This window comes from Anastrepha obliqua, chromosome 5 (genome assembly GCF_027943255.1).
Source record: "Anastrepha obliqua isolate idAnaObli1 chromosome 5, idAnaObli1_1.0, whole genome shotgun sequence".
NCBI classification, from domain to species: Eukaryota; Metazoa; Arthropoda; class Insecta; order Diptera; family Tephritidae; genus Anastrepha; species Anastrepha obliqua.
This window is the reverse complement of record NC_072896.1, coordinates 113,628,053-113,640,309: the sequence shown is the minus strand read 5'-3', so window position 1 is coordinate 113,640,309 and position 12,257 is coordinate 113,628,053. Positions and strand designations below refer to the sequence as shown.

The following is a 12,257-nucleotide window of genomic DNA, read 5'->3' as shown; positions in this document are numbered from 1 at the left end:
TTATCAAATAAAAGATAAAATAAAAAATGGATTCAAATAACTCAAGTAATAAAAGTATAAATTCAATTCAATTAAAAAAATAAAGCGAAATACAAATAAAATAAAACTAAATTATTCAAAGGAAATAAAATAAATGTTTATTAAAATAAATAATTTAAATAAAAAAAATTAAAAAACTAACTGAAAAGAAAACAAAATTTGTATAAAATAAAAGAATGCAAAAAAGAATTAAAAAAATTAGCTGCAAAAAAACTAAATTTATAAAAAATAAAAGACTACAAAAAAAAATTTAAAAAATTAACTGAAAAGAAAACTAAATTTATACAAAATAAATGCATACAAAAAAAATTAAAAAATTAATTAAAAAGAAAACTAAATTTATACAAAATAAACGAATACAAAAAACAAAAAAACTAACTGAAAAGAAAACAAAATTTATATAAAATAAAAGCATACAAAAAAAAAAATTAGAAAATTAACTAAAAATAAAAATAAAGTTATACAAAATAAATTAAAAAATTAACTAAAAATAAAACTAAATTTATACAAAATAAAAGCATACAAAAAAAATTAAAAAATTACCTAAAAAGAAAACTAAATTTATACAAAATAAAAGAATACAAAAAACAAAAAAGTTAACTGAAAAGAAAGCAAAATTTATATAAAATAAAAGCATACAAAAAAAAAATTAGAAAATTAACTAAAAAGAAAACAAAATTTATATAAAATAAAAGCATACAAAAAAAAATTAAAAAATTAACTAAAAATTTATACAAAATAAAAGGATACAAAAAAATTTCTCTTAGATGAAATAAATTCAAATTAAATTAAATAATTTAAAGTAAAATTAAAATGAAATGAAAATGAACAATATTATTTAGAAAAATAAAATAAAACTAAGGAAAATAAAATGCAATTAAATATAATAAATAAAAACAAAATCAAATAAAATAATATAATGCGAAAGAAAACGAAATTAAAGTAAATAAAAAAACTTAAACAAAGTAAAATAATTCAAAGAAAAAAGATTTATTAAAATTAACTTAGGTAAAACTAAATAATAAGGCGAAATAAATAGAACAAAGATAAATTAAGATTGTATGAAAAAAAAACAAAATCTAAATAAATAAAAATGAAATAAAACAAAGATAAATTAAGATTATAAGAAAAAAAAACAAAATTTAAATAAAATGAATAAAAATGAAATGAAAAGAAAAAAATAAACAAAATGAAATAAAATTCAATTAAAAGATAAAAAAAAAATAAAATAAAATAATGCGGAAGGAAAAGAGAAAGTAAATTAAAATTAAATTAAATTAAATTAAATAAAAGAAAATGTAATTAAAGGCAAAAGACAAAACTAAAATAAAGTAAAATAATGCAAAAAAAATTAATTCAAATAAATTTGAGTTAAACAAAATAATAAAGCAAAGTAAAATAAATAAAAATCAAATGAAATAAAATTAAATTAAAATAATGCAGAATAATAAATTAAATGAGTAAAAATGAAATAATATAAAGGGAAAAAATTGAAATCAAATCAAATAAAACAAAATTGAAATATAATACAATAAAATGATGCAAAATGAAATGAAATAAAATTTAATCAATTAAAAAAAAAGGAAAATAAAAAAAAAATAAATAAAAATTAAATAATACGAAGCGAACTACAAAACAAATTTAAATTAAATATTGAAGCAAAGGAAAATAAATTTAAATAACTAAAAAAAAAATTAAATAAATTTAGTTAAAATAATGCAAAAATAATTACAGAAAATGAAGAAAAATAAAATGAAATAAAAAAAAAGTAAAGTAAAGTAAAATAAAATAAATCTATTTATATTAGGATTTGTGCAACTTAAAGGAATCCACACGCTAGTGAAACAAAACTTCATTAACAAATTTGAGGCACGGCTGAAAGCTGTATTAAAAACGAGTTTGAATAGTGGAAATAAATGCAAAGCAATTAATACCTGGGCCGTACCTCTTTTGACTTACTCGTTTGGAGTAATAAAATGGTCTCAGACAGATATCCTTCGGATTGAAACGCTGATACGGACCACTTTTACTAAGTTCCAAAGCCATTACCCTCAAAGCGCTGTGGAAAGAATATCGCGCGTCTACACTTTTCGCAAACTTTGAAGCTACGTACGTATTTTCTAAGCAGCGAGTCCCATCTATTTAAAACTATCGCTATGGCAGATAATGGCTTTACCCCGCTCAGCTTGATGATCGCAGCATGGAATGCAAAAATAATACATGGTGCCCATCCCCATGATCTCGAAATGGCATGGATAGACGCACAATCATCCAATTTGTGGTTAAAAAGAAGAAAATTATTTTCTGAAACAAAAGGTTTCGCAATCGCTATCCAGGACCGAATTATTCCAACAAGAAATTTCCGAAGGTCAATACATGGCGAGGCAATAGAAGATAGGTGCCGAAGGTGCGGCATTTACGGTGAAACAATCGACCATGTAATTGCTGGATGTAGCGTACTTGCCCCCCGTAAATATGTCATGAGACATAGCAATATATTATAGCAAAGATCCTCCACCAACAACTTGCGATAAAACACGGTCTCTTACAAGAAGAACTCTTGTATTTTAAATATGAACCAAAGGCAATATTGGAAAATGCTAATTTTAAACTGTACTGGGACAGATTTATATCTACACATCAAACAGCAGCTGCCAACAAACCTGACATTATCTTGTTCGACAAGACAAATAAAGCAATCGAAGTAATCGATATAGCGGTGCCCCTTAATCGCAACATCCAAAGCACATACTCCCCTAAAATATCGAAGTATGCACTTTTGGCCATAGAACTGAAACGGATGTACAAAGCGAGGGAAGTTAATATAATACCAATAATTATATCGTCCACTGGATTAGTGCCTAAGCATTTAATCAAAAATTTGAAGAAGTATGACTGCCAGCACCTTTTAGAAGACATGCAGAAGTCGACCATACTGGACACATGTGCAATAGTTCGTAGATTTTTAAATATTTAAGCAATAGTAATCGCATGGGCGTAGAACTTGGACTACGCTCCACCAGAGCACAATCCCTTGAAAATTTTATCCGGGATGTGTAATCTCCGGCAATGGATTAAGCTCAAAAAAAAAAAAATAAAATAAAATAAAATAAAATAAAATAAAATAAAATAAAATAAAATAAAATAAAATAAAATAAAATAAAATAAAATAAAATAAAATAAAATAAAAGAAAAGAAAATAAAATAAATTAAAGTAAAATGAAATAAAATAAAATAAAAAATAAATAAATTAATATAATATAAAATAAATATTATAAAAATAATATAAAATAAAATTAAAGAAAATGTATATTAATAAAATAGAAGTGAGTAAATACAAAACTTATTTATAAAAATTACTTTGAATTAAATAAAGATGGAATCTAAAGTAAAATAAAACAAAATAAATAAGAATTAAATAATACGAAACGAATTACTAAAATAACTTTAAATTAAATTAAATATTGAAGCAAAGCAAAATAAATAAAAATAAATAAAAAAGAATGAAAAAAAGAAAATTAAATAAAATTAATTAAAATAATACAAAATCTATATATATAAAATTCAAATTATGTATGTATCTATGGATCGACTTGCGTCGTAAACGCATAAACCGATCGTAACCAAATTTGGAACACGAACTGGATACCTTACCGAGATGGTCATGGGCTAAAAAATATTTTGATATATATAGGGGGCGTGGCACCCCCCATACAAATGGAATTTTTAACAGTCCATATTTCTGGAAGTATTTACGTTAGACTTCTGAAATTTGGTAAGGGGTTATATGACATTAATCCTTACCACATCCAGAAAAACTGCGTATAATGAAAAAGGGGGCGTGGCACCTCCCATACAACTGGAATTTTTTATAGTCCATATCTCTGGAAGTATTTAGGCTAGACCAATGAAATTTGGGAAGGGGTTATATGAGGCTAATCCCTAACACCTCCAAGAAAACCAAGAAAAACGAAAAAGGGGGCTTGGCACCTCCCATATAAATGCAATTTTTCATTGTCCATATCTCCGGAAGTATTTGGGCTAGACAACTGAAATTTGGTAGGAGATTATATAAGGTTAATACCTAACCCCTGCATGAAAACTGGTGATAGCTAGAAATGGGACGTGACACCTCTTATACAAATGGGATTTTTCATACTGCATATCGACTGATGCTTAATAAGGGGGCCATGATAATTATGCTGCGTAATTTGGATCCTCCACGTTTATGCAATGGCACAAGGCTAACTTTTTGATAGAAATGTGGGGTGAAACCCACGGGTATAAGCTAGTAATTAAATAAAATGAAGCCAAATAAAACCAAACAAAGTAAAGTAAAATAAAATAATAAAAGAAATTAAATAACACCATGAAAAAATAAAACCAAGAAAAAAAATTTTAATTAAACAATAAAGCAAAAAAAAAATAAAATAAATAGAAATCAAATAGAAAAATAAAGAAAATTAAATCAAAAATGTAAATTAAAATAATAAAAAATAAAATAAATAAAAGAATTAAGTAAATTAAAGTTAAATTAAACATATTTAAACTATATTAAATATTAAAGCAAAGAAACATAAATTACCATAAAATTAGTGAAAATTTAAAGAAATAAAAGAAAATTAAATTAAATTAATTTAAATAATGCAAAACAATAAATGAAATGAAACCAAATAATATTAAAGAACAGAAAGAAAACTAAAATAAAATAAGCAGAAATGAAGTAAAACCATGAAAATAAATGTAAATCAAATAAAATAATGTAAACTAATATAAAATAAAAATTAAATAAGAAAGTGCAAATAAATATAAGAAATCAAGAAAATAACAAGAGAATAAAACCTAAATTCATTTTAATGCAATATTTACAAAAATAAAATAAAAAAGTAAAACACTTGTAATATACAGTAGAATAAATCGGAATAATATAATACGAACCGAAATAGAATTATTAAAAAGATTTAATAAATAGATATTAAATGAAGACTTAGAAATTTCACTTACTGAAACAATTTTATTGCAGAATACATGGATGTACCTGAGCATTGGTTTGATATTAATTTTGAGCTCGACGCTGGTTATGCATATGGTGCTTTACGCTGAAGAGTACATTGCGGTCAACAAGCACACCAAGGATACACTTTTTACTTCAGCGGTACGTAGAAATAACTGTGGGTTAGAGAAAAGTGCATGCGTTTTTTTCACAATGACGCACACTTTACTTACCTTTCTAGGCATTCAACTTCTTTTTCTCCTCTTAATAACTCATCTCCAACAAAAACAAAATATCTTTTACTACTAATCGGTGTATTTTATTCTTCCAGTTTATCGGTTACATTTGCGCCATTGAATCGTTTATTCTGGCTGGTATTGCTTCATGGCCATGGACGCAATATTATCGTCAGGTGCCCGATGATGGCAGCGAAATGTATATCGAAGATCGTGAAATGACACCAATGAGTCCAATCGAGAGTACTGATGTGCCGAATACACACCATCAAACACAACATAACAATCGAAATAATAGCACTGCACACAGCGAATCAAATCACAATAATCAGCAACAGCAACAACAACAACAACAATACAATCGAATATCATCGTCGTCGTCCTATAATCAAAAGCCTTATATACCTGGTAAAGTTATTTAGCATTAAGTTGAAATATGACAAAATATGAGAAATCCATTAAAGCACATAGAAATTCATCGAATAGATGAAGAGCAGTATTCAGGGTAGGCATCTGATATTTAATTATCAACAATAGTATAAATACTTGCTGCACGCATTTCTGACGGTGACCAATCCTACAATTCTGAGAAGTCTTAAAATATTTGAAGATATTCTACTACAGCCTTGTAAGAACTGCCATCCATGCTTGGCGATTTTGAATTGCGAGTTTGGTGATGAGAATTTCTCTCTGGATTAGCATGAGTGAGCGTACCTGCGCCCTGCATTGAGTGACTGGCTCAGATGTACTTTCGGGAGATGGCGTCTTGCGACTAAAATAACTGCTGTACTTTTAATACTAACTTTATTCGTAAAAACTTTACTTTTTTTCAGTCACAATGAGGTTCATTCTTAGGATTATATACTGCCCTTTATACAGCAGGATATGAAGAGAATGACAGAATAGAAAAGGATGGATTACTTAACGCGCACTTTTTTTGTACTTTTTCTCAAAACCATGATGTGATGGGCACTTTTGGGCCCCAGAAGCGTATTCAGCGCATACAATTATATCGAAAACCAGTCTCATATTAAACGAAATAGTAAATTTTGTTGGCCGTGGTTGTCTGGTTTACTTTTATATCTAGCGGAATTTCATAAAAATGTGTTCGGAACGTTTTATTTTGCTATAGTAAAAAAACTACTTGATAATTTCCAACAGTCGGCCTTGCCGTCGGGACTGAAGAGGTGATTCGCGAATTATCTCTGTGGTTGGCAATCGTCAGTCATTTTTCGACACCACATCTCAAGGCAGAAGTCGATAAAGCAAGGTACGACGCAGGGTTAGGTCCTTTCACAATTGCTTTTCGACATCTATATATCGAAGCTCTCCCAGCTACTCACTGGTCTCCTTAATCTGACGATTGTTTGATAATGGCGTCCGGCAATTGTTTGTTTTCCAAAGTGTACGTTTATCTCGTTTTTTTCACTAAGAGGAATCTCCAGCTTTCACTCACTAAATCCACGGCGAATCTCATTATCACCTGGACGAAGGGGACCAAATTGGAGCTAAAGGTTAAAGTCGATGGCACACCAATGCTGACACTTAACTACCCCAAAATTTTTGGGCGTCACCTTCGATTGTTTGCTCTCCTTCTCAGTTTATACAAATGCCATTGCCACTAAGGTACAAAACTGCAAAAAAATTGTCAAATCGCTAGAGGGCAAGGCAAAGAAATATTGTTAGCGAAATTTAAAGCAATTGCCCGGCCGGTACTAAATAATTCCTAGAGGATAAAGTGCAGACCTGACAAAATACAATTATCAGGACAGCCACGCGATGCCTCCTGATGTTTCCCCTGCAACACCTTCACACTCAGTAAACAATTTCTGGGGGCTACCATAAGAATCCTGAGTCACCTTCTAGGCGAGTAAGGAGACATCTCTACGATTAAACCGACTGGACCATAAAATGTGTAGACAGACATTAAACGACATCAATCGGAAGGCTCTCACCACCTTCCTAAACTCCCGACCGCCGAATGCCGTTATCGGAATCCAACCACCAGGCATTATAGACAAAGAGCTTCAGCTGCTTCGTGAAATCCGCCTATTTTTGCCTCAATTACGGTCCGAATATTGTAGCAGGTTAAACTCCTACCTGTCGAGCATTTACCCCAACGTACTGAATATATGTCCGGCATATGGATGTACACCGCACGATACTAATCACCTATTCACATTATCTCTCTCAAACCTACTCACCTAACACCCCTCTTCCTCTGGACTCAACCTGTCGAATCGGCACGTTTCCTGAGTCTACCGCTAGATGATGACGACCGGTTACTACTCCGCACTGGCAGGACCTAGTGAACTGCTACAACAACAACAACAATTTGTGTTTTCATCGGAATGAGAGGCCCACCTGAAAGTTCTTTTCTTAGTTGATTTCGCTCTATCCCCCCATCTCTTACGAGTACCAAGCTTATCAGGAAAACTACATTCTCTATACTTGTAAATACAAACTCCTACTCCACCACTACTGGGCTATTGTGTGAACCCCATAGTGCCAATTTAGCTGTTTTTCACTAAGCAATTCTCACTGAGCTTATGAAGCAAATGTTAGGGAGGGTGTGCATTTATAAATCATATATGGACAGGACTCTATGTGGGTGACCGTTTGACTGTAATATGGGTTATTACCACTAACTTTTATAACCTTCCAGGTAGTAGACCGTCAGCACTAGTTTAATATCTTAGAGGTCGCCTAGGAAACTCGCTTGTGAAGATAAAGAAGTTATTAAAAATTTCGGGGCGTCCGTCCATCAAGGCTCATTGAAGAAGTAGTGCAAGGTGGCACAAAATGAATCATCTAATTTGGTTTTTTTTACTATATAGTGTGATGGAGTGTCTTTCTGAGTAATGGAAATCTTAATTTTGGCCTTGACGTGCTACATCGTTTGCCTGTTTGTATACAGCTGTCTACTTCACAAGTGTCAAATACCACCTTAATCAATAAGTTCCCGGATTATATGCAGAAAATTCAAAATACGAGTTTATTCCTCAAAAAATATACCATCGCCTTCAAAGTACGGGGAGCAGCAACTGCAACGCACTTATGCCAGCCTTAGATCCCGCTCTCGACACATTTCTGGAACTTTATTTTCGGTATATCGATTAGAGCTGACTTCGATTTTTTCATTATTGCCTTTCCTAAATGCGTTCCCCGCAATGGTTTTTTGATTCCATCGAACAGAAAAAATAGCAGGGGCACATATCAGGACAATTCGATGGCTGCTGGATGGCATTTGTTTCTTTCTTGGTTAAAAATTCACGGAAAATGATGACACTGTGCGACGGAGCGTTATCATGGTGCAAAATCCACGTTGTTTTCCTAGAAATCCTTTTTTTACTGGCGCATTGCTTCACATCTCATAACGCCCAAATAATAGTCTTTATTGACTATCTGAACTTCTCGAAAAAATTCGGGGTGTACAATGCCGTTGTAGTCCATAAAAAAGGAGAGCATCGCTTTCTTTTTTGACCGAAAACGACGTGTATTTTCTTGGCCTTGGTTCATTCGGAGCTCTCCACTCACTCGTCTGATGTCTGAACAGCATGTTGTATGCATAAACCCACGGTTCGCCTCCAGTTATGATAAAAAATAAATTAAATAATTGGCGCGTACACTCTTTTTGGGTGTTTGGCCGAGCTCTTCCTCCTATTTGTGGTGTGCGTCTTGATGTTGTTCCACAAATGGAGGGACCTACAGTTTCAAGCCAACTCCGAACGGCAGATATTTTTATGAGGAGATTTTTCATGGCAGAAATACACTCGGAGGCTTGCCATTGCCTGCCGAGGGGCGACCGCTATCAGAAAAATGTTTTTATTAATTTTGCTTTCACCGAGATTTGAACCAACGACCTCTCTGTGAATTCCGAATGGTAATCACGCACCAAACCATTCGGCTACGGCGGCCGCGGCCAGTTATGATATGTTTCATTAATGTTGGGTCGGATTCAGCCTTTAAAATCATGTCTTTGTCGATTTCAACGCAGTCCCTTTTTTGCATGAAATTCAGCTCCTTTGGGACCAACTTTGCACCAACGTGGGGCAAACCCAATTAATTAACTACAATGTCCGAACGGATCCATAAGCAATATTCAAGTCCTCTGCCGCTTGGTATTTGATGGTTAATTTGCACTTATTGATCAACTTTTCTTTCATTTTATTGATGTTTTCATCACTTTTCGATGTCGACAGCCTGCCTGTACGTTCGTCGTTCTTTATGTATTCACGATCCCTTCTGAAACCTGCATGCCACTCGTAAACGGTCGTTTTCTTTATGCCGGCCGTCATAGCCGGATGGGTTGGTGCGTGACTACCATTCGGAATTCGGAGTACGTAGGTTCGAATCTCCGTGAAAAACCAAAATGAAGAAACAAAAAATGCTAAAAGCGGTCGCTCCTCGGCAGACAATGACAAACTTCCGAGTGTACTTCTGCCATGAAAAAGTTTCTCTTAAAAAATATCTACGGTTTTGAGTCGGCTTGAAACTTTAACAACAGCAAGCCGCGTGCCATAAATAGGAGGAGGAGCTCGGCCAAACACCCGACAAAAACACAATTTGATAAATCTATACCGAAACAGTTTCCCAACATTTCTAAGGTTTTTGCACCATTGAATCTTAATACAAACTTAAAACTGTCCTTCAGCAACACTATTAGAGTTAGTTGGAAAGTTAGGTGACAAAATCCAGCCCATGTCTACTTCCATATTGGGCGTTGGGGTATTGGTCAGTGTCTCTTCACTACGTTAGGTGCGACTGGGAGTCCTTGGAAAGGTCGTTATGGCTCTCCACCTGCGGCCTTAAAGGGGTGATGTGAGTTCGCTCTGCCGATTTGTTACCTCTGGTGTATATCAGTAACCAGCCGCCTCGGACCTCGGTCAGAAAGCGTATAGACATTATGAAAGCATATACACATTTTTATTTGAAGTTATTGCTGAGTTCTTTTATGCCAAACGTTTTATTAAATAATTTGCTTACTTTCAGCCAAACGACCCAATGAATTGATTAACCAAAGACCAACTCTGGGTCACACCCAAACAACCAGGAAACCAAATACTCGTTACCGTGAAGGCTATCATTATCAACCAGTTGCGTCAACGTCCCGCCAGAGCCCCACATTCGTCATAGGCGATGACATTGGGGCCGGTCCATCCACATCCCGATCCAATGATAATTCTAGTGCGTGATAGTTTTTATTCCTCATAATAATGTAATAAATTTAAAATATATTGCAAAAAAAAATTATTATAATAAAAAAAATTTGCAAAAAGACAACAAAGTAACAAACTGAAGCGTACACAATAAGCCATTGTCATTGAATGAAAATTCGAAAAAAAAACATAATAATTATTATAATACGAGTAACAATTGAAAGAGAGGGGGAGAAGTAAGTAAGCAAAAACAGAAATAAATAATTAATTAATTGTAAAATATATATCTGCGGGTATGAGAAAAATTAATCAGCTGAATTTTGATTCGGCAACGAATACTAAAGAAACAAAAACAAAAACTATTATAATAAAAAATTTAAACAAAATGCATTTGGTAATTGTAACGAATTGTTTATAGATGAACAAAAAAATAAAAAATAAATAAATGAAAATAAAAAGTAAAATAGAAGTGAAAAAAGCAAACAACAGCAACAATAATAATAGTTTTAAATGTGTGTGTATAACAAAGTAAAACGAAAAATTACCGAAAAAGAAAAAGCAAACAAAGAAAAGAAAAAAAACACTAAGAATTCAATGAATTTAAACACTGCAATAAGAAGAAGAGTAGGGATGGAGACAAAGAATAATTAAAATTACAAAATAAAAATAGGTAACGATCAAACATACATATTTATGTTAGGTAATAATAAAAAAAAAATTGAAAATTGAACATAAAAAATATCGAATTACCAATTTGTGTGGCGGCTGAAGTTGGCAGTGCCAGCTTTCGCTAAATCGCACACTTTGTAGAGTGTACTGCGTCCAGTAGTGATTAAAAATCATATTGAAGCGGATTCAGATTTTTATGAGTCCCAGATGTTGAGAAACTACGTAACTAATAAAAAGTTGTATTGTGCAATTTCTGATTTAACTCAAATGCACACATATGTAAGTATGTATGTGTGTATTTTCTGAATTACCTCTTCGTATGCTTTCCCAATAGTTAAGAGCACTGTGCAGATGGTACTTTTTTTCTGTTACCATGTATTCATTTGATTGCGTTAAATATTTTTTATTCATTAATTGAACAAAATATTTTCAAATATTACCAGGTAGATACCTATGAAATGAGCCTTTTTTCAATTTCAAACGTTTATTAACAAAAAATGGTTACAAATTTAATCTTCAAAATAATAACCATCGCTAGCGACACATTTTTCCCATCTCTCAGGGCAAAAAAATTGGCCGTCTTTGGCCGCAAACCAATCATCGAGCCATTTTTTGGCTTCTTCGTGAGAATTGAAGCGCTGCTCGGAAAGTGCGTGGCCCACGATGCAAACAAATGATAATCGGAAGTCGCCAAGTCTGGTGAGTAAGCCGCATGCACCAGCGGCTCCCAATCGTACGTCTCCACCAATTCCCGGGTCGCTCTTCTTCGATGTGGCGTTGCATTGTCAGCAAGAAAAATTACTTTGTGACGCCGATCGGCATATTCTGGGCGTTTTCGGTGTATAGCGCTGTTCAAATCCACCAATTGTCGTTGATAGCGTGCACCGTCAACTGTTTCACCTGGTTTTAATAGCTCGTACCAAATCATACTACGCTGACCCCAGAAAACACACAGCATTGCCTTGCGGCCAAAGCGATTTGGTTTGGCCGTTGTTTTTGGCTTGTGGCCCGGCGGACCATACGATCGTTTACGCTTGGGATTGGAGAAATACACTCAATTTTCATCACTCGTAACGATTCGATGCAAAAAAGACTTCCTTTTGAATCGGGAGAACAGCATTTCACAAGTGGTTTTTCGGTTCTCTTGCTGCCTTTCAGTCA

At 32.9% G+C, this 12,257-nt stretch overlaps 1 protein-coding gene across 3 annotated transcripts in view; it reads left to right on the top strand.

Moving 5' to 3' along the window:
* Nucleotides 1-11,683, top strand: part of LOC129247654 (uncharacterized) — a 91,818-nt gene extending 80,135 nt beyond the window's left edge. For all 3 annotated transcript variants that reach the window (XM_054886876.1, XM_054886877.1, XM_054886878.1), the window contains exons 4-6: nucleotides 5,063-5,194; nucleotides 5,364-5,676; nucleotides 10,261-11,683. In XM_054886876.1, the coding sequence (XP_054742851.1) occupies nucleotides 5,063-5,194; nucleotides 5,364-5,676; nucleotides 10,261-10,463 (648 nt within the window). In that variant the 3' untranslated portion in view covers nucleotides 10,464-11,683. The remainder of the gene's footprint in view (nucleotides 1-5,062; nucleotides 5,195-5,363; nucleotides 5,677-10,260) is intronic.
* Nucleotides 11,684-12,257: the final 574 nt, after the last annotated feature.